General features: G+C 39.1%; 1 protein-coding gene across 4 annotated transcripts in view; it reads right to left on the bottom strand.

The window, feature by feature from the left end:
• The window catches only part of LOC131219428 (agamous-like MADS-box protein MADS2), a 65,241-nt gene that overhangs the window by 6,691 nt on the left and 34,680 nt on the right, over window positions 1–23,870 (bottom strand). For 2 of the 4 annotated variants that reach the window (XM_058214549.1, XM_058214552.1), the window contains exons 2-5: window positions 14,404–14,485; window positions 12,320–12,381; window positions 11,432–11,531; window positions 339–380 (exon numbers count right to left, since the gene is read on the bottom strand). In XM_058214549.1, the coding sequence (XP_058070532.1) occupies window positions 339–380; window positions 11,432–11,531; window positions 12,320–12,381; window positions 14,404–14,485 (286 nt within the window). Of the gene's footprint in view, window positions 1–338; window positions 381–11,431; window positions 11,532–12,319; window positions 12,385–14,403; window positions 14,486–23,870 lie in introns of all 4 variants that reach the window. The other 2 variants (XM_058214548.1, XM_058214550.1) reach the window with 2 other exon arrangements.

The raw sequence follows: 23,870 nt of genomic DNA, 5'->3' as shown, positions 1-23,870 counted from the left end.
TTCACATTAAAATTATAGATAATGGCAGGTTTGCTAATCCACATTCATGTGGAGCCTTGCCCATCCACACATAATCACAAGTCCCAACATGGAACATATGTGTGAGATCTACAGTTTCCATTTGGTTTGAAATAATGATTGGATCTTTTACCTCGAATATCAGGCCATGCCACTACTCATCTAGGATAGAGTAGTCCACATGGTGGAAAGATCTAATCAATTACATGTGTTCCGTATTGGTATATTGCTTGTATGGTATATACGGACTTAGCAAAGCTTAGAAAATGGAAGGAGAAAATGATTTCAAAATAAAAAATAAAAAATCATATTTACATTACCTTTCTTCTAAGATCGGAAAGTTCATCGAACATTAACTGAGCCTGTGAAACATTTTGAGATGGAAATTAAACTAAGAAAAGTAGCTAGATTTATTCAGCAATGGTCACCCTTCTTAACACATTTTGCACTTTTGCAATTAACTTACATGATCTGATATGCAACATGTTCGGAATATTGTTCTAAAACTCGATGACTCAACTTATAACTCAGGTGAGTCCACTCGATTCGTCATGATTCGAATTGAGTCACTAGCCTAAATATGTAATTTGTATTTGGCATGATTCGAACTTACAAACGCCTAAACACTTGGGCAACAGTGTCTAATAGCCAACGACTGCTTGTGATTTAGAGTTGCTTATTTTTATAATATTGTGATTCTAACTTCGTATTATTAGTAAAATTTTATTTATAATTTATATCATTAAATATCGAGTAAAGTCAAATCATATTTTTGAGTCCCTAACTAGATATTGAGTCGCGTTTTTTAGTTTTTGAACTATAATTCCGAATGTAATACATATAACAAAGACAAAATATGCCAAAATATATATCTTGGATTAACAAAATGTTGATGTGGGCCCCACCCTCATACAATGGGCACAATGGAACAATCCCCTATTATATGTAGACAATTGCTTGTGGTCATCTACTTTCATGGGACACCTTAAGATTATCTCTGATAGGGGAGACATTTGGAAATTACTCATCCCATGATAGGTCCCACCACGTGGGCCTCATCCACACAATTGTTGGGTTGAGATTATTTGTTTTCTTTTTCTTTGATCAAGCATCAAATAATATGTCCATAAGAAATTAGCATATGTTAGATAGTGCTTTACTATAATCAACCTATGTAATCTCATTGCCGGTCACAAGCCCAAATAAAGGAGTGTTGTTTTAGGCTGCAGCCATTGTCAAACTTCTGCCATAACTTTCATCATGAATCCCGGCAATACAACATTCCAAGAGAACAAGATTCATGTACTCGACTCTAATTAGTTAGGATAAGGCTTAGATGATGACGATGATGCTTTGAATGTATGCGTTATTAAATGATGTACATGTATGATCTTTATATTGACTAGTGAGATGTGTGTATCAGAGAAAATATTTTCCATTTGAAGCATGTTACAAATTTATATTGGATTGTTACATGTTAAATGGAGATCCTTCCCATGTTCATTAAACACATTGATATTTTCATTACAATATCTTGTTATTTCGATGGTTGGGTTGTTTGTGAAAGTGAGAAGAAAATCTAATAGTTAATTAATTATTGGCAAATGCATGGGCTTTCGATGATAATTCAAAATATTGTGTTGACATTGACATTGATAAGGTGGTGATTGAATCTGACTCGCAGTTGCTTGTGGACATTTTGAACGGTAATTCTTGTCCGGGCTGGAAGTGGACCTACTGGATTAACAGGATCCAAAATATGAGAATGATGGCCCAAACTCATATGATGCACATTTTCAGGGAATCCAATTTCCCGGCTGACGCTCTGGCCAAAATTGGGACTGATTCTCAACGTACATGCTTCTTCTCAACTGTTGCAGATCTGCTGATTCATGTTAGGGGTCTTTTTTCCTTAGATAGAGTGGGACTGGGGCCGGTTAGAGATCGCATTGGCAGGGAGTAATCCATTGTAATATCTTTTTCCTTTTGGCTCACGATAGGCATGCCTAGTTATTTTTCTCTTGGCAGGCCTGAATGTACTCCGGCCTTTTGTGAATGAATAGAAGGATTTTCCCAAAAAAAAAAAATAAATAAAATAAAAAAAATTGATGTATATCAAGGTCGAAAATATTATTTGAATGTATCGTTTTGCTATAGGAATTTATCATAATGCATTCTTTATACAATCCAATATGAAAATATATGTTTCAATATTATCCGCATGGTATGATAATGAATTCTATTAATGGGAGAATGTATTAACGATAAATGGTGGTTCTTTGCTTCTTTATTTGAATGCATTAGCAACTTATACAAACTATAGTTTTCAACATGGTTTGTATAGGCATTTCATGATGAATTTATAGCAAGGGATTCCTAAATGATATGGTACATTCTCATATTTTAAAACTTAATGTACAATTTCCTTTTATCTAAAAAAAAACACATATATATATATATATATATATATATATATATATATATATATATATATATATTCCTCTGTTAATCTGCCCCAAAAACAATCATCACAATCGCAGATGTCCCACCATATGTGGCCTGATTCATCTTTAGTCTGTCAGAGAGGGGTGCCATTCAAGTAATAGAAGGCCAATGAGGATCTTTTTGGAAATTAGTAGAGCATATTGTATACGTAACGGAATTGTCTTTGTTATCAAATTTATGGCAAACGGATCACAATTCTTCATCTTCGGTTCCCCTCACAGGACTAACCCGTCTTATTCAATTTTCCAGCAAGAACTTTGACGGTATGCGATTGATCAAGTATGTTGCGGTCAACACAGCTTCTACCCAGACGAGGTACATTCATCCCAAACATCATAGCTCTAACTGTTTCCAATAAGTATCTATTTTTCCTCTCCGCTATTCTAGGAGTATATGCATAAGATCACTGATGAACAGTGCCTCTTGAAATAATATATTGATAAATGGAGTTTGACATGTATTATCCTCCAGAATCAAATTGTCAAATTCTTCTTTTTTTTTTTTTTATGGGCTTCTCGAATTGTGTCTTCACCAAAGCACTAAATTGTTTATTACAAAAACATGAAAACACTTAAGATTTTTGCATTAGCAATGGTTGAAACGGACTGTTTGTTATGCTATTTATTGTGTTAAGTTGCTATTTAGACTACATAAACACACCAGAAACAACAAGTTTTTCAAGAGGGAATTCAATCTTTTCTTGGAGTTTTCATTTGATTTTTTCCATTTAATTAAGTCATTTGGAAAGTTAGAGGCTGCAGTGCATCGCAAATCTTTTCACTTTTGGTGCACACTTGTTTCAAGAAAGTGAAAATGGAAGTTTCCTTTGAAGTGCGTGCTGGTTGTGTGCCTGATTCTTTGTTTTTTTAAAGAATTTCTGGCTTATCGATTGTGTGCCATTCACTCCTTAATGGCGATAATTACGTCAATTGGAGTTAAGAGGTAAAGCGCTTCTTGATGGGCCAGGGATTATGGACCATAACCATACAATACAACCAAATACTCGCAACTTACTTATTATTCCTCCTTAAGTTTCCTTGAGATCAAACAGCAAGCCTTTCATCGATCTATCATAGATGAGTGACCGCCCACCCCCTTCGGAATCGAAAACAATTTCTATCGGCCGACCTAAGCACCCAAAAACCTTATCTGATTCAATGGTTCATGCCGTTAGACGAGAAATAGGTTATAGACCCAAATATAGTACGCGCGCCAGTCAACAAAAAAATTTAAAAAATTTTATTTGTTGTGTCCCGACAACCGGTCATAACCCACACCAAAATAACAGGTAATTTGTATCCCGTATGGAGCCAAACGTCGCAGTGTAACCGCAATTGGGAGTCCGACCGAGGAATGGATTGTGGCCCATTCCGATCGTCAACCCCCAAGGACTGGGTATTCTCCTTAGCTTGAGGAATTGCGCCAGCCAATCATAGCCTTTCCGTACTTACTGCCCCTCGTTCTTATTGGAATTCCTTGTGGGAGACCACCTGCAAACATGGTAGCCGCCCCAGGGGAGTTCCTCGTACGAAGTTAGATGATCTTAAAATCTCCTTTGCTACTCGAACCCCCTTCAGAATGGTTACTGGACAAGGGTAAGGTTAGCTCAACCTTTCGTACACGGCAGGGTTTCGAAGATTCCCATGCCTGCGGCCGTCGTGGCAATGCAGTACCAGTGCATGCTATCCGTTGGTACGCCGAGTTGGAGATAAAATGCTGAGTTCGAAGCGGTCCAGCTACGCCTCTCTTAGCAACGGAGACACATCCTCTCTAATTACCATTGACTTCTTAGCCAATTCCAGCTAACTATCGAGAAAGGGGGAACATCCTGTGATATTCCCCGCTGTAGTCAGCTTTATTTCACCGGGAGTGAAGTATCCCATCCCTGCTGTAGCTACAGTGTCTTCGAACTCAAGGAACCGGAAACGAGTTCACAGTTCTGGGTTGGATCACCAAACAGTAAGTGTTCTATGATCATATACGATCAAAAGAGAATGTCGTTAATTGAAGTACAAGATCTTCTCAGTTTCGTTGATGGAACTGAAAAAGAACCAAAGAAAGTGACCTTGATCGAAAATAGCCGAATTGGCGCGAACTAAACAAAATCCTTTCTTTTAAACTTCCCTTTTGCATTAGGTCAAAACTTTCCCAAAAAAGAAAAAAGCGAAGGGAGCCCTCGTCCCACTTTCCCTTCCCCACCCCTCTCGGGGTGGCCTCGCCTTTTTCGGCTACTTATGATAGAAAAATTTAGGGCACAAGTCATTTTCCTTGGCTAACAATAAATGTCATTTTGACCATATCTGCGGGTTCTTCAATTGTCTTTCTCCCTCATAGAGGAAATGACGGTGGTGTACTATATGTATCCGCTTATTGGAACTCCTTCTAATGACTTATGCATTCTGTTATCATTTCCAGTTGGGTGATCAATTAATCCGGAAGATTATAACTGTTTCCATTTTTTTTTGTTTTTTAAGGGTCTCCTTATCTTTAGGAGATGCCTGATTAGGGATCTATGCAACTTGTAATTCTTGAAATAAGTAAACTAAGGAAGGTCGTCTGATATTGCTGCATCTTCAATAGCGCATACAATTGCATCTTGATGAGCCGGTTGGTCCAGTTGTTCAACTGTAATTATATGAAAATCATCTCCATCTGGAATCTCAAACATTGAGGGCGTCATCGCATCCGCAAATTCATTATCTTCTCGCCGAGTCCTCAAATTGTTTCCACATTAAACTCACTATCTCTTAGTAGGGTAAAAGCTTTACACCTGCCAGTTTTATATTCATTTGACGATTTGCTTAATTACCAACTCTGAATCTCCGATTCTAATTGGATAATCTAGCCTGCATAGCTTCATACTATGTTATGTTGTTGGTAGCAGGGAACCTTAACCTAAAAGCTTCGGGGATCCTTTACTCCTTATTGGGATATTCAGACGCAAGGATGAACGTGATGAGGATAACTACCCCGAATCCACGGAGCTTCTCTGGACTCCTCACAGAGACTTCTCGAATCCACGAGGAAAAGAAAGCGAAAATAGAAATAAATTCTAATAAATTCGAAATTGATTAATTGATGAATAAAAACGAGTTCACAACCCTTTAAATAAGGCTACCAAGCAATGGGAAAGAAATTAGAAGCAAACTACAACTCAAACTCTTAGAATCAGCGACTTACTATAAATAGTAAACTTACTATTTATAGACCGTCGTGATGTCTACTAGTGCGCAAGGTTTTCGGCCAAAAATAGTAAGTGTCCTATTTGACTTCACCAAACCATTCTCCTAATTATTCTAAGCTCTTTTCACGTCGTCGACGCAACTCCTAAAACCCGATGGATGAAGAGTAATAATTAAACTAAAACTTACTATTTATAGTAAAAACGAAATTAAAACAGGAAACGACCATCGATCAAGGGGTTTTTCGCAATTCCGGGCGGCGCAACCCGACGTAGCGGGTTAGTTGGCTAAAGTTGCTTAATTACCAACTCTGAATCTCCGATTCTAATTGGATAATCTAGCCTGCATAGCTTCATACTATGTTATGTTGTTGGTAGCAGGGAACCTTAACCTAAAAGCTTCGGGGATCCTTTACTCCTTATTGGGATATTCAGACTATCCCTATCCCTGCCCAATTGGGCATTCAGAGCTCCGTCAAAAGAAAATTGCCACAACTTCTCTTTCTCTTCTTCTATTGCAAACGATGTTCATCTGGGAAATGAGTTTCTAAGGGAGAAGGCACAGATCACTTAACAAACCACCCTTTGCCTGAAAAATGAAAAGCAATTGCTATGGTCTGAAAAATGAGTTTCTAAGCAATTGCTGTGGCAATTTCCCATTAATGGCTTTCTAGGGAAATCTCAAACTCTGAAAAATGAAAAGCAATTGCTATGGTCAATGCTGGCTTCTCAAACAGGCATTTGAGAGGATCCATACAAGCCAAGAGTTTGACTGTATGGGCCAACATAGCATATAATATAGTAACGTAGCTTCTAAGTTGCAAACACTAAAGCTATACGACATTTTCTCTAAAGGTAAAGGTGAATACTTCATTTCATATCCGACCCACCACATCACCTCGAGCGGTAGGGACACGATCTCCTTCTCCCACAAAAGGGCTAGCGAGGTAGACATAAAGGGATGGTAGGGATGGTCCGGGCAGTAAAGCCATCAATCTTTCCGAATCATACCCTAAACGCTCCCCCTATGTTTGTTTGTAAGTGTAAGTGGTTGGGTAGCTGGGCACTACGTTCTCTTCGGGCCTTCAGATGTCAAAGTTCTAGCAAATGCCGAAGTTCGTGGCCAAGTGCTCGTGGAAGGGCAGAAGGTGAAGATGCTATACGTATTGTCTGCTGGTACAACATATGTTGACAAGACTTGTCGGCATGAGACGACAAATCTCTGGCATGCACGGTTGGCCCATGTCAACTATGAACGACTAAAGGTGATGATGCGGAAAGAGATGGTCCGTGGCCTCCCTTCTCTGGAGATGCGAGAAGGGACTGTGTGCGCTGGGTGCCAGTTTGGTAAGGCGCACAGGTTACCGTTCAAAGAGTCGGAGGCACAGTCGACAAGACCACTGGAGCTCTTTCACTCAGATGTATTTGGGAGAGTGTCTACTCCCTCATGTCAAGGTAAGCAATATATGCTTACATTTATTGACGACTACTCGCGGTACGTTTGGATCTATCTCCTGACCAAAAAATCAGAGGTTTTTCAAAAGTTCTTCAGGATCCTGAGCCAATCTAGGTATTCCCAAAAAAGTCATAATAAGATTTATAGATATCATTAGCAAAGGTATTTATATTTGAATTAATTGTTAATAGACATAGTTCGTAGAGTACTAATTTAAGTCATTCAATTTTTTTTTTTGGATAGATATCTGTACCCACCCTTGCTCGATCTCAATCCCCGCAATCTACGGCCAAAAAGCTGATTATTATCGCTCTCGAAAAAAAGTGGAGGATGAAAAGCCCCGATCAGTAAGGCACGTGAGACGCGTGGGACTTATTCATCAGCTCACGTTTTTTGGTGGGCTCAGGAACAACCCAGACTAATCATAGTAAGAGAGTCCAATCTCTGAAATAAAGCTTAGTCTCTCCATAGTAGTAGTAGAAGGCGTCAGTATCTGACTTGATCTAATAGAGTCAAAACACACAGTAGATCCAGATTCCACACTATGCTATGGGCTGGGGAGAGAGCTGCTCTGTGAAGCTGGGCACTCAGTGTTCTTACGGAGGAACGAAGTCACTCGACCACCGGGAGAGGAACGAGAGTGGTGGGCCTTCAAAAAGGAGTGAGGGAGTGATGGGCAACCTTAGTCTATATGTTGCTCGTGAGCCGCCAAGTACTAGTCTAAGGCTAAAGTGATGGTTGAGATATGTGGAGTGGAGACTTACAATTTCTCCACTGGATTGATCACAAGTCATGGTTGCTGGAGTATTGTGAAAGGATATTGGTTAATTTCAAATGCTTTTCAGTTATGCTTAACCTGTGACATTTGATTCTTTATGGAGATGATTCCCTCTGGTTCTGTTTTAGGCAACAAAATTGGCCTGCTAGGGTAAAATGATAGTGTTTTGTTTCAAATGATTTTTGGGAGTACTTAACAACTGACAAGTGAAAACTGATTATCTAATGAACATGATTCCTTCTAGTTCATGCAATCTCCTGCTCGATATATATATATAGCCAACAAGGCCACATCATGAAAGGAGCTACAACCCATGTACCCATCATCTTCATGTACATAGGTTTTGACACAGGGAAGAACATGATGAGGTCGATCACCATCTTCCTTGGGGAATAATTACTTTAAATCCACAGAGTTCTCTGGACTCCTCACAGAGATTCCTCGAATCCACGAGGGATAAAAAAGAAATAAATTCTAATAAAATTGAAAATAAATTATTTGATGATAAAAACGAATTTACAATTCTTTAAATAGTGATCTTGGGCATGACTCGCAAAACTCAAAGGATGAAAAGTTATGATCAAATTATAACTTACTATAAATAGTAAAAATGAAAATAAAATAGACTTTCGACTATCAATCTGATGGAATCTAACAAATTCGGCGTGGGCAACCTGGCGTAATGGGGTTGGTTGGATAAAGTAGCTTCTCTTACCCCAAAATCATATAGTATACATCGAAAAACTCATTTCAATTTGTGAGATATGCCTGTATTATGGTTCTGATGGTCTGGATCACTTCCGCCTCCGATCGGGTCTTCTCTCGTCCACCTTCGCCATGAAAGTGTCCATGACCCACTCTACATCAGGTTTGATGTCATGTGTCCATCAATGGTTCAAAGGAGCAACAATTGCATATACTGAAATTGTATTCCTGAATTGAGGACCTTTTTTAATTAATTGAATTAAGAATCAATGGGTTCGAGTCCCCATTGCGGTGTGTGTGGGTGTGAGAGTGTGTGCCTAAAAAAAAAAAGGACATGTTTGGTTTCAAGGATTCTAATTTGTTTAAATCATAGGATAAACATCATAATTACAAGTAACATGCAAATGGATAGCTTCGGCCATTCTGTCAGAATTCTGCAATCTTCTATTAACATGTGGTCAGAAGGATTGCATATGAAATCTTCAGGAATTCCATGTGCAATATGATTGGATTGTTATATGAAGTGAGAAGACCGTTCACATGCTGTGGGAGGTGACGGGAGTGTAAATAGCTCTTGTACACATTCATCTATGGAGACGTCTTTAGATATGCGGCAGCATAAGCCATAGATATGCAATCATGCCATCGCTACATAATAGGCAACGACATAACCTCCTAATGGTTAGATTTTTTACTGTTGGGACTTGGTTTTTTCTTCATAAATAGGCACTTCCATCCTCTCTTTTCACGATTCTATTACCCTTTATCTTTCGCTATAATAATCTCATCTCCCAATCTCTCTAATCTTGTAAATTTCTTATTCTCTCTCACACTCCATTACTGGCATTCTCTCTTAAGTTAATATTAGTAAAATTTATATGTTGTTTTTTCACATATTTAAGTATTTGCATTCATGTAAGTAGCTGTTAGTTGACTTGTTATAGTTTAATAGTCTAATAAAACTATAAAACAATAATTTTCTAAACTTGTAGTATTGTTACATAATTTTTCATAATTTTCCATGTATCTTTTCAATTTTCATCGAATATTTCAGTTTTTATTTTTTCAAAAAAAAAAAAGAAAAAGAAAAAGAAAGTTTAGGGCACTGTGCATCCCATTTGCGATTATGCCATTGCATAATCGCATAACTCTCTTGGATTGCATGGGATTGCTCTTGCCATTTGACAACATAACTTTTTTATAACACCTATTTACTTGCATGCAATGGTTACTTAACTTTGTATAGGGTCTACTCTGTTGTATGTATGCCATTCGATTCATGCATCAAGTGAGTTTCACCATGATCGTAGGATGTCCAAATATCACGTCGATACAGCTATTAGGTGGGCAACAAAAATAGGTGGGCCATGCGGTCCACACCATACCCAAATACTTATATGATTTTCCAGGTGATTGTTGGATCGACCTTATTTTTTGGGGCATCCTGATTTCTCGCGGGGTGACCTTTCTGGATGGTTTAGATTCAACAAACAAACCATGGTGTGCTGTACCAATAAAATCATACAATAAACTTTTTCTACAGAGGATATGGAAAGATATTTTTAAATGAGATCCATATAAAGTAAAGAGCTTTTAGACATGTTGGCCCCTATGGTTAATTTTGTGGGTGGAAAACTTTAAATAGTCAAAGGACATGGAAAGATATTTTTAAAAGGTTGGGGTTATGGAAATTGACAAATGTGATTATTGTCTGGTGTAAGGTTTGGATTTCACTCACATAATGCTTGTGAAGGCTTGGATTTTTAACCACACCTTTTTAATTGTTTGATGCAAGTGGCCCACTTGAACATCTCTTCTTTACTTTTAGCCTAAAGAAACATTGTTGTACATGGCCGTACAATAAAGGCCCTGTGAGGCACATCGTAATGCGTGATATTCATATTGTCCATCTATTGAGCCAACCCATGTTAAGACATTCACCAAGAATGAGTCGGATCTAAAGCTCGAGTGAGCCACAACCTAAGGAACAATGAAGATGGATCACCGACCCATGTGTCTTTTTTTTTTTTGGCTCTATATATAGCCTTCAATTGTCTCCGTATATAGCCTGCACCTTTTTCTCTAATGGAGGTGCATCTACACATTAGGGTGGGGCTGCCCATGAGGTGGGGCTTGTGAGATGGAGGATGGCCATGGGGTAGGTCCCACTATAAGATTTATGAGATGTGGTATAGATCACGGGAGGTCTCAGTTGGGTTACTTGGGAGGGCTAAGATAAGATAAAGGGATATTCCGATACTTTCCTAACAACTATGGAGCTTCTGATGCATTGGCCAATACTCCTTGCTTCAAGTGGTATTAGAGTAGGAGACTGAGTTTCAATCTCCTTGCTAGTGTAGGTGAATGGTGTAAGTGGATCTTCACACTGGGAGCCATAATGACCATGAGGTGGGTCTCATTGTAGGGCCGCGAGATGTAGGATAGCCCATGGGGAGGTCTTGGTTGGATTGCCTGTCAAGATAAAGACATATTTCGGTACTTTCCTAACAGCTCCAAAGCTTTTGTGCATTAACCGCTGCTCCCTACTTTATCTTCTTACTCTCAATTTCTCTCTCTCTCTCTCTCTCTCTTTTAAATTTTATTTTATTATCTCACTCGCAATAATAATGTTGGTACATATATATGTCTTTTTCAAAATACTTTTATCAATTAGCCGGGACATTGGTACATGTCTTTTTCAACGTTCTTTTATCAATGAGCTCAGACATAACATACATATATGTGAATGTACCTTTTTTGATGCATAAGTACTGGTAGTTTGTAGTACCTTTTTGGATCTGATTCGCTTTAAGGACATCTCCAATTGATTCTCAAGTTGGTCAAGCTCTCTGGTACTTAGTGGGTCCAGATCCTCGCCAAGAAGGTTCCTGGTACAATGTAAGGAACCGATGAGTGCGATGGATGATATAAAAAGGACAAAAACTATGATACTCCGGCAGAGTGTGATGGCTGATATGCAGGCACTTAGAACTTACATGTGCAGAATACAAGTAATTCTAGTTAAACTGTCCAAGTTATGGTCCCAGTTTAGATGTATCATGAACCAAAAATTACGCTTATTTGATTACCATGACCACAAGATTGGTGGAAATTTATTGGACAGTTTAAAAAAAAAAGAGTATATGAATGTCTTATTTCAACAAATAAGAGTCCATGAATCATCAGTTATGGCTGCTCAACCCAGCGACTCTGTTTGAGCCAAAATCAACTCCACCCAACTGAGTTGACTGGTGACTCAGTTTGAACTGTGTTGAGTCGACTGAGTCAGCGAGGGTGACACTTCTTGAACCTTTTTCGGTGCACTGAGTTAGAAGCCAACTCATTGAGTTTATCGGAGGACATGCCTGAGTGAAGGGCAATCACCCACTTATTTGGTTCGACTCACATCAAGCCATCCGAGTCCACAAGCTAACTTGATGACTTTGGCTGTGGTCGTGATAGATTCAACCTCGCCACAGCAAGTTTCATGGTGACTTGGCTCGAAATCTTGTTAAGTGGGCTCAACCAAGATTCAAGTCGACTCACTGAGTTTTAGAAATATGATGCATGTCAAGTGCCAAAAGCTTCCAAGAGTATCAAATAACTCCCTACATAAGAAGTTCTTATTCTGACTTTCAAATGCCAAAGCAACATTGAAGTAGAGGCAGAGAGTTACCTCTGGGAACGTTGAAGAACCTCGGCTCTGGCTTTCAATCTTAGATAATCCTGATAGCTGTTCTGCTTGATGAAGTAACAACAACAATATCATGTGCTGAATTTGGGAATAATTTTGGTTTCATTCCAGTAGATAGAGCATGTTATTGCACAATACGAAGTTACAAACATAGTGGATCCTTGGAATGGTATTTTTGAATTTTCCTTATGAAAGAGTGACTTTTAGAGTTAGTTATGTTAATTTCAGGAGAGAGTTTTGAATTTTATTTGCTTTAAAAAAAAATATATATTGTAAGAGCCTCTAAGAAGGAGAGCTAAGCTTTTTTGGCTGTAAGTTCTCTTCATCTTTGTAATATCCTCTGAATGGTAGATTGATCGTCACTTTGTGCCATAGTTTTTTCCTGGAAGGGTTTTCCACGTAAAAATCATGTATTCTCTATATATTTGCTTGGATTGTTGTTCTCTTATTTATTCCAATATAGATTAAGATATTTCCACATGTCTGAATCTCCAACAAGGACTCAATGGGTTAACCAGGCAGGTCGAATCTCCTACAAGGACTCGGTGGGTTAACCAGCCAGGTCAGAAAATGATATTTTATCGTTCTTATTGTAAAATAACTTAATTGATCTAACTCAAAAATTACAGTCTGCACTTAATGACATGCCCCACCCATTCAAGTCAGCTGAGTCAACTGAGTCACGCATTGACTCGAAAACCAGACCTGAGGTCTAGTCTTGTACACTCCTGGTTCTCCTAATCCAATGACCAGCTTAGTGACTATGCCGGGTTGACCCAGCCCAAGTCCCGGGTTTGACCCACTTGGTTTGCAAACTATGGTTTTATATTTCCAAGGAAAGATCTATCCACAAAGATAAGGCTTGAGAGAGAGATTTTAGTGAGGAAAGGAGAGAAGTCTTCTTTAAGGTTTTTCTTTTTTTGTCATTTTTAGAAATATATTAATGGTCGTGACTTTCATCCAATAGAAAGTGGTAAAATAAAGAAACCCTTCAAAATGTAGGTGCTCAAATTTAAAGGAAAAAATTTAGGTGGTTGTCTGATTAAGCTGAAAATCAGGTGGCTATTAAGAAAAATCCTTTTGTTTTCTTTAGTTTTGGATATCTTGTGGTTAAAATTCCATCAAGAACTCAATTTTATCCTGCATGACATAGGTGTCTTGACTAAGTTATTCTATAATGATAATAGTGGTTGTAATGGCCAACATTATAGCCATTATATATAATAGAAGCCCGTGGCCAAAATAATTTTAAAAAGAAGAAACTGTTTCAGCTTTCTTCTGCATTTTTAGTCACAGGCCTGTCTTTTATAACGACATATAAAGCTGCATATCACATAACGGGTCCCACCATTACTGCTATGTCCATTACATGACCGTTTTTTAATACCATGCTTCCGGTGGCCGAGAAAGACCAAAGAAAAATCCATTAGATATCATTCACATTCACACTCCTTTGCCTCTTCAGATTGTAAAGCCAAAATGATCCGTCTCGAATTCATGTTATTAGTATTACACTTAGACAAAATTTCCCGTCACCTTACAACTAATCCTTGTACTATTTTACTACTCTCCTAACAAAAAATAATAATAATAAATAAATAAATAATTCTACAATCACATTGCAAGATGTCTTACTTCTCATAAATACTTCATGCGAATGGGATAGTGATTGTATTTTCATAAATCTTGAAATCTCATAAAGCACCTACTGTATTCACCATATATCTTGTACGTTAGAATTTGACCATGATGTTTGAATCCTAATTGTTTTCTTGTATATCTAATATTTCCTCGTGCCATCTAAATATAGTGAAATTTCCTATCATGGAAAAACTCATCCATTTTTTTGCCTACTATCCAAACAGATCATCCCTAGTAATTAAAAGATGAAAAGAAACCCGTTAACAATACGTAAAAATAAATGATATCTACATGCAACAGTGGGACTAAAGAAATAATGCACACACACATAGACAAGAATGCATGTATAGAGAACTGAGACACATCAATCTTTACAGTTTGCATTTCCCAAAAAACCACCAAATGTAGAACAGATTAGATACAACTACCTGTGTATTCCCTGCGGAAGCACTAGCTTCAACTGCATTGTAACTACATCTTTGGTACTTCTCGAGCGTGTTGAGCATGCTGTGGTAAATGCAAAAGCCAAACAGGATTTTTGTAATATTAGAACTTATAAGAAAACAGGAAACATGGGGTAAGGTAAATAAAAGAATTTTTTTTTTTAAAAACCGGAATTTAGGATAAACTGTGGAAAAGCCAAACACATCCATTGAAAATTCAGTAATCATAAATCAGTTATAGCTGTTGCCATCCAACCTCTAAATATCGCCTACATTTATATAACACTATAATAATCAAAAGCCATTCATGAGTTGTCTGATGATATTTTATCTATATATATGTAACAAGCATATTTGCTACATTAACAATGAAATGTGAATAAAAGGACTAGTTGAATGTTTTAAGGACAATGTGATATTCCACAATCATAGGGAAAAATGGTTCATTTTGGTGGTTAAATTTAGAATAAAATTCATTAATGTATCGTTTGTGTGTTGTTGATGTATCAAATCTTTCAGCAGTAGGGTCTGTCAATGCCATCGAAAGACCGTTCAATGCCATCGACAGTTGCTCGATGCAATCGAGAAAATCCAAAAATCCCATGTTGGTTGCTAGACAATTTGTAGTATTCTGCTAGATACCATCGAAGGGGTTCGATGCCATCGACAGGTTGTCGAAGTCCCATCGAAGGTGCCATTGGAAAAATTCAGAAAATCCATATTTAATTGTTGAAATGTTTTGGTGTTATGATCAATGACAATGAAAGGGTTTGATGCCATCAACAGGTCGTTGATGCCATTGAATGTGTTATCGAACGTGCGTGCAAAATTGCGTAAGTGCGGGATTTGTTTTTCATTTTATTCCAATAGGTTTCAAGGGCTTGTAAGGGGGATTCGAGGCTTGTTCAAATCGGGTAATCTCTATCTCTTGTAATTTTCTACTTTCATAGTGCATTACTGTTGATTCGTGTCATGATTTTTTCCCACAGGGGTTTTCCCACATAAAATTCGGTTTGTTTGTATTTGAACTTGGTTGTGCGATTGGAGTACTTTGCTTGATTCATCTTTGTGTGCTTCCGCGGTTCCCCAACAAGTGGTATCGGAGCATTAACATTGGAAAGTAGTTTGAATATGAAAGCATAGCATCAATGACATCTAACCCAAAGTTCGATGTTGAAAAATATTTTTTTAAAAAAATAATTTTGAACTATAAAAGGTCAAGATGATCAGTCTTCTAGTTCAGCAAGGTTTGGACGATGTCCTCCTTGAAGTGACTAGAATCTTTTTTTTTTTTTTTTCATGTTAATGCATATAAACGTTTCTTAGAAGAAAGGTGTGTACAGAAAACGAGCAGCATGAGGTAAAATTGCACAGCCATTTTTTTTTTCCGTTAGCTTTTTTTTTTTTTTTTTGAAGAAGATTGTAAATTTCATTAATTAGTGAAAATGTACAACTGAGAGGGTGGGACCCAACAAAAGATTATGGGCCGAACCCGACAGAACCAACAGCAAAATGACAGTACAAACTCCAAGTAGAATGACTTCTTTTTTACAAGAAATGCTTCGGGTTGCCCAGAGCAAAAAGAGACCGGGGCAACCTATCATGTGGGAAAATGAGAAAGAAGCCTAGTGTTTTCTTATCGATTCAAGCCCCACCTTGTCTAGAAAGATGAGTCCTTTGGTGTGGGATGGGAGATCTGCCGGAATCTATGACTGAAGATGAATGGAACAAAATGTATAAGAAAGCGAGAATCTCTATCCAATTGTACTTAATGGATGAAGTCTTTTACAATGTCATGAGAGAGAAAACTTCAACAAGTACATGGGCGAAATTAAAGAACATATATACAAAGAAATCTCTTGGAAATCGTTTGTATTTGAAAATGGAGGAGGGGGCTGAAGTTGAGGCCCACATTAGTAACTTCAACTAGTTGATTTGTAAATTGCTGGATGTGGAGGAAATGATGAAAAATGAGGATCAGATATGTATCCTATTGAATTCTCTCCTAGCTTCGTATGAGTCATTTAAGGACTTTTTGTGTACCAGTAGAACAACCATTCATGTCAAGACCGTTATCTCAGCCCTTCAGTTGAAGCCGATAAGAAAAAAATGGTAATGTAGGTACTTTTACAAATGCACTGGTTATGAGGAAGCGAAATTTTAAACAAGACAATGGATCTTTTTGTTTGGGTGGATGCAACACCTTAACTTGGGTTACGTTAAACCAAAACCCCACTGACCTAACTTGAGCTCAAGTTAGGTTGGGTAAGGTTGTCAAGGTACATGGGTTTGGGTTGAAAAATGTCAACCTAATTTGTATTTGGGTTGGGTTTGGGTTTGGGTTAAGCAAATTTGAGTGAGGATAAGTCATGTTAGAAATTATCACATATATTTGAGTGAGAACTAAAAAGTCACATAAGCAAGGCTACGGAGAGAAGGGTTTTAGCATTTACGGAGAAAAAGAAATAAAAAGAAAAAAAAGAATACAAAGAGACGAGAAGAGAGGCTAAAAGACAAAAACTACTTATTTCAAAAGTACGAGAAAACTCAGTAAGCTTTTACATGTTGTTGTGTACGTATCAGTATAAGCCCTTATATAAAATAGAGATTCCTATTCTAATCTACTAACACCACAACTCTAAGAAGCAAGGCTTTTCATTATTACAACTGAGGTCCTTAGCCGAGGCTTCCGGGATCTTTTTGTTTCTGGCCGCTACCATCCTTTTAGGAATAGTCAGAACTGTCCGTTAGTTTCCCATCTCTTCTTTTCTGACGACACCATTCTTTTTGCAAATAGTAGCCTCGACTCCCTATGACGTATCAAGCACTTCCTTTCCCTCTACCAATCGGCTTCGGGTCAGAAGATCAATGACCATAAAAGTTCCTTCGTCCTCTCTGCCTCTCAGTCCAGATCGATTCAAAGAGTTATGGGTTTTAGGAAACCCCCCCCCCCCAAAAAAAAAAAAAAAAAAAATTCTAAACAGAGCTAGCACCTCCACCTTTGCTACATTAGGGATTAGAGGGACCACTACGAATGCGAGAAGAGTCTATGTTGTTAAATGGGTGAGACCTCAGAGGGGCTGGGTCAAAATTAATGTTGATGGCTCATCTTTGGGTAATCTTGGCCCCTCGGGTGGAGGCGAAGTGGGGAGAGACAGCTCGGGAAACGTCCTACTCGCATTTGCGTCTGGTTATGACTTTAGGTCTAATTCGCGGGCCGAAATCAGGGCAATATGGGAGGGCCTCTCCCATTATGTTAATCGAGGTCTTTCCAAGGTGGAGGTAGAAAAAGACTCCAACTCTTCAGTTACATCCCTACTCCATGCTTCATCCCCTTCATGGGCCCTTTGGTACTGGTGGACCAAAATCAGATCGCTCATGCAAACCATGAAGATCGTCCTTTCCCATATGCCCAGGGAGGCAAATAATTTGGCTGATGCACTAGCCCGTAGGGGCAGCGCTGACTAAGTGAATAGAGTCTTCAACTCTACAGCCGACCTTCCCTCTCCTATCTCAGGTATCCTCTTCCTTGATAGAGTTGGCCTGGGGAATTTAAGGGAAGGCTAATTGTTTTCTCACTTCCTTTTCTTCTCCTTCTCTCTTATGATAGGTGGGCCTGCGTCCCTTGTTGTTTATGGGCCTGCTCGAAATCTCTGCTATTTGTACATTCTTCTCCAATCAATGAAATAACTTTTTTTGAAAAAAAAATAATACCTAGTTGACTATATTCCTATTTTGACTCGGACTATATTATGCTTAGAAGTAACCTAATTAAGTTAATGCTAGCCAATGATTTTTAACAGGACAAGGGTGAAGAGATGACTTTAGGTTGAGTTTGGGTTATGCACCTTGGATTAGAATTCAGGTCGGGCCCAGTTGTAGGTTGGGTCATCTTGACGTTGTGTTGCACCTGGGTTGACCTCCAACTTGCCCAAGTTGCACCACAAGGTGGACAATACCATCGAGGAGGAAAGAGAATGATTTCTCAAGTTGATCATACATTAGATTATCAAAGCATATGAGAAGGGTTTTAAATAGAAAAAAGAATAGTATTTTAGTAATTGACAAGGAAACAACAAGTGTACAGTTGCAAGATCCTTTTAAAACCGATGCTTCCCTACTCTTACACCTAAATTTCTTGCTGCCTAGCTTTAGGTTTCATTCAAGGTAGACGCTTTCCACTTATTTATATACAATTTGATACTCTGCTAGTGCATGGTGGTTGATACACATGCTCAAACACATCATCAAGCCATAGAATAAACTCAAACTAAACTATATAAATCCATAGACATGATTTAGAAGGTCCTACGGGCAAGTCCTTCCATCCTAATGTTCATTTCTCCGAGCTTCATCTAACTCTAGCTCTCCTTGGAGGCCTCTTTCACCTCTACCTAGAATTTCTTTCCTCTGTTTTCAGCAGGGCCTTCTTCGGCTGGGTTTTCAGCAGCTGCTCTGGGAGGGGCTGACTCTCATCTTCTCTTCGTCAGATTTATGCGGCATCCTGGAAGTCGGGTGCTTCTGCATCTAGCCTAGATTGTCTATCTTTTTGTGTAGCCATTTTCTGTTCTTCCTATATGATAGGCGTGGTCCTATTTTTTTTGTTCGGACCACCCGAATGGCTGTAAATCCTATTAATTCAATATATTGCTGGTGGAATATGTCCACCTTTCTTTTTTTTAAAAAAAAAACTGAAAAATCCATTGGTTTTATTTCACAACTAACAGATTTGTGGGCGACTGGAGGGTTAAAATGAAAATCGTTAATGTTTCAAATCCAACCTACAAGTCCTTATTAATCAAAGGCTAGGATAGTTAGATAAATCTAAAATTTCAATCATGATCTATAGAAAACAGATGTCTTAAATCTGGTTTCACCACGCTGCTCGACCAGTCAAGGGGCTGGCTCGACTAGTCGATGATCCCTTTGACCAGTCAAAGCTCGCTCGATTCGAAGTCCAACGACAAAGTTTTTAAAAATCCTTAGGTCTTCGATCAGTCGAAGGTGCCCTTCGACTAGTTAAAGCCCAAGCTCGACTAGTCGAAGGTTACGCAGATGCTGCGCGGACTGCGTAAATTTGAGGCGGTTTTAGAGAGGTGCGTAAGTGGAGTTTCCTAAACTATAAATGTCCCTCGGGTCTTTCTAAGTAATGCTAAGGCTTTTTAAATATATTCTAAGGGTTCTTAAAAGGGTTTTAGGGTTTTTAAAGAGTGTAGTAAGGGTGAGATTCAAGGTTGTTCGAATCAGGTAAGTCCTTTTTCTTTGTAATTTCTATTTTCATAGTGGAATTTTGTCGCCATATGCTATGATTTTTTCCCGAAAGGGTTTTCCACGTTAAATCTTTGTATTTCTCTTATGATTGCTTGGTGCTCTTGAATTGCTATCTTAGATCTATATCTATGTGATTCCGCAGCACAAATCCCCAACAAGTGGTATCAGAGCAATTGCTGGGGCACAAATTTGAATATGAGGGATTAACATTAATGGGTAGCACTAGATATGATATTGAGAAGTACTCAAGAAAAAATACTTTGAGTTATGGAAGATTAAGATGATTAGTTCCTTAATCAAGCAATGTAAAGATGGTGCTCTTAAGGAGCGAAAGTCTACTATGACTAATGATGATTGGAATACTCTTGATAAGAAGGCCTTATCTTCGATCCGTTTATGTTTCATGGATGAGGTTCTCTACAATGTCATGAGGGAGAAAACCGTGGCTAAGTTATAGGCAAAGTTAGACGATGTCTATACAAAAAAATCCTCTGAAAATCGCCTACACTTGAAGCGTCAGTATTATAACTTCAAGATGGCAGAGGGTGGAGATCTATAGGTTCACATCAGCAACTTTAATAAACTGGTTTACAAATTGCTGGATATGGAGGAAGTGATGAAAGATGAAGAACAAGTTGTATGTTGCTGAATTCTCTTCCGACGTCGTATGAGTCATTCAAGGACATGATGTGTACTACAAATAAAACCATTAGTGTCAACACCGTTATCTTAGCCATTTAAGGGAAGGTTATGAGAAAGCTAAATTGTGACATGGGGGCATCTTTTGATGCACTGTTTACGAGGGGTAAAAATTCTAAACAATGTACATGATTTTCAAGTTCTAGATTAAAATCCAAGGGTAAGGGCAAAGGTAAGTTAAAGTATTAGAATTGTAGAATGGAAGGACATGCGAAGAAGGATTATGAAAATCTTAAATCTAAGAGAGAAGAATCTGAGGCTTCGTACAAAGAGGCTAAAGATGCTACATTAGATGGATTGAGTGAATGTGATGATGATGTTTTGTTTGTGTCTACGATCAGACAGCCATACGATGATCGTAGGGGCGAGTGGATTCTAGACACAGGGGCCTCCTTTCGCATGACTCCTCATCGGAGTTGGTTCACTAGGTACAGGGAGTGCGATAGTGGATAGGTATTTATGGGCAATGACAATACCTGTAATGTTGTGGCTATTGGTATGGTGCATATCAAGATGTTTGATGGGACAGCGTACCTTGACTAGGGTGAGGCATGTTCCTGACATGAAAAAGTGCCTGATTTCTCTTGGTGCACTTGAGGCTATAAGGTACAGGTTCACAAGTATTGATGGTGTCCTTAAAATATCTGAGGGGGTACGAGTAATCATGAAAGCGCAACGACTCGATAATGCATGTTTACAGGTTGATTGAGAGCACTTCAACAGGTGGAGCTGCAATGGTTGTAGTGGATTCCACCTCTGCATGTGTGTGGCATGTTAGGCATGTTCACATGAACGGGCAAGGCATGAAGGCTGAGACATGTGGACAGAGATATGGAGCAAGTGGAGCAGCCACCTGTGAGAAGAATCACACAGCATAATTGCAGGATATCGGCAAGGTACATAGACGACTCCAATATCGTAAGGGATCTGTCTTCTATTCAGATGGCTCTAGGTGAGCCTAGCACTAAGAAGTAGAAAGTGACTACAGGTGATGTAATGAACTCGTTGTACTAGATCGACACATGGGAGTTGGTGGAGCTTCTAGTGGAGATAAGCGGTTAGATGCAGGTGGATCTTCAGGAGGATACAACATAGATACAGAGCGAGGTTGGTATCGAAGGGTTATGTTCAGAGAGAAGGGATCAACTTCTCAAAGATATTCGCGCCAACGATATAACAGGTATCTATTAGATCCGTGATTGGCGTTGGTTGGCCAATGTGATCTCGAGATGGAAGGACGAATGTCGAGTCTGCACTTCTGTAAAGGAAATTGGAAGAGTAGATCTACATGAAGCAACCAGAGCAGTTCGAAGTTAAAGGGGCTGAGAAAAAGAGTTTGTAGGAGGTCGTGATACGACCTGTCACCTAGGCAATGGTTTGATTATTTCATAGTGAGCTAGGAATTATATGTTGATGACATATAGATTGCCAATTATGTACATGTCTAAAATTAATGTATTGAAGACTCGGTTAAGTGGAACATTCAGGATGAAGGATCGGGGGGCTACAAAGATGGTTCTTGGCATTGAGACTAGAAGAGGAGCGGGTTTGGTAATCACAGGTAGAATACCTTGTGTAGGTTTTGATCAAGGATGCAATGGACCAGGCAAAGCTAGAGAGCGTTCCTTACGCATCTCTCCTCAAGTTTTCCTCAGGACATGTCACAAAACAGATGAGGAAAAACAGGATATGTCTCATGAGCCTTATTCGAATGCGGTTAGCAGTGCATACCATGGTCTGTATTAGACTAATTATTTCATAGGCTATCGGTGTTGTGAGTAAATACCCTGGCTAGCAATATTGGGTAGCAGTGAGATTGCCAGGATGAAAAATCAGAATCAAACGTCGCAGCAAATCAGCCAGGGGGAGCTTCATGCAGCTAGAAAACAACTTGAATATTTGGAGTTGGCTGAAGAGATCTTTTGGAAGCAGAAATCGCGTAACAACTGGCTAAATGAAGGTGACCAAAATACGAAATATTTCCACATGTTAGCCACAGATAAGACTAGGTGGGCTAGTATTGAGGAAATTCAGCTGGAAATAGGAGTCTCCACCTCTGACCCAACACTGATACAAGAAGAAGCTGTGCGTTTCTTCTCCAAGTTGTTCACTTTGGAACTGAATGATATTCAAGATAGCCTTTTAGACTCGATCCCACAGGCGATATCGACTGCAGACAATGCTTTCCTCATGAGCTACCCCTCTTTAGATGAGGTTAAAAGAGCGGTTTTGTCCATACCTTGGGATAGCGCCCCCGGACCAGATGGTATATCGGGGGTTTTCTTTGCTTCTTGTTGGGATATCGTCGGCCCCGATATTCACAAAGCGATTACTCAGTTTTTCCTAGGCAGAAATCTGCCTTGTGCGTTCTCGACTTCGCTCATATGTTTGATCCCAAAAAAACTGCCCCCAGAGCCTTTGCGGACTTCCGCCCCATCAATCTATGTAACTACGTCTACAAAATTTTTGCAAAAGTAATTTTTAATAGATTGGCGTACATTCTCCCGAATATTGTTTCCCAAGAGCAAGGAGCTTTTGTTCGTGGGCGTTCAATTATGGAGAGTGTGGCTCTAGCGCAGGAAATGGTTCGTGAGATTGCGAGAAAAGTCAGAGGTGGGAATGTTATTTTAAAGCTTGATATGGAAAAGGCGTATGACCACCTAGAATGGAATTTCCTTCTCAAGGTCCTTCAACGATTTGGCTTCTCTCAAAATTGGATTCACATGATCGAAAAGTGCTTGACCAACAATTGGTTCTCAGTTCTTATCAACGGATCCGCTTGCGGCTTCTTCAAGTCATCCAGAGGCCTTCGCCAAGGGGATCATTTGTCCCTGAGCTTGTTCATCCTTGTGGCTGAAGTTCTCAGTAGAGGATTTGCCAAACTCATCCTTTCTCAGAAATGTGTCCCGTTCAGGCTCAAACATGGCTGCAAACAGATTTCACACCTTTACGCCGATGACACGGTCCTCTTCTTCAATGGAGGCAGTTCCTCAATCAAAGCAGTGAAAGATTTCCTCTCTTCCTACCAAGCGGCATCGGGTCAACTCATCAACTTCCATAAAAGTTGTACACATGTTGCCTCCTCAATGCCAGTCAATAGGATTAGAAATATTCAGCGGCGTATTGGTACCTTATGCTCCTCCTTGTCATTCACATATCTTGGGATTCCGTTATTCAAAGGAAGGGCAAGAGTCTCCCTCTTTTGTCCCTTGCTGGAAAAAATCGAAAGTAAAATTCAAGGATGGAAAGCTTGGATTCTCTCTCAGGCAGGCAGGTGTACGCTTCTCAATCACGTCCTTTGCGGTATTCCAATTCACGCTATGTCGACAGCGTTGATTCCGTCACAAATCCTCCATTGGGTGGAATCATCCTTTTCCAATTTTCTTTAGGGCTGGAATTAAGGCAACTGCAAATGTCATTGGATCAACTGGGACAAAATATCTAGGCCAAAGAGGGTGGCTTGGAAATTAGAAAGCTCA

This window comes from Magnolia sinica, chromosome 11, assembly GCF_029962835.1.
Source record: "Magnolia sinica isolate HGM2019 chromosome 11, MsV1, whole genome shotgun sequence".
Lineage (NCBI taxonomy): Eukaryota > Viridiplantae > Streptophyta > Magnoliopsida > Magnoliales > Magnoliaceae > Magnolia > Magnolia sinica.
Note: the sequence above shows the minus strand (reverse complement) of the source record. Positions and strands in the feature narration are given on the sequence as shown.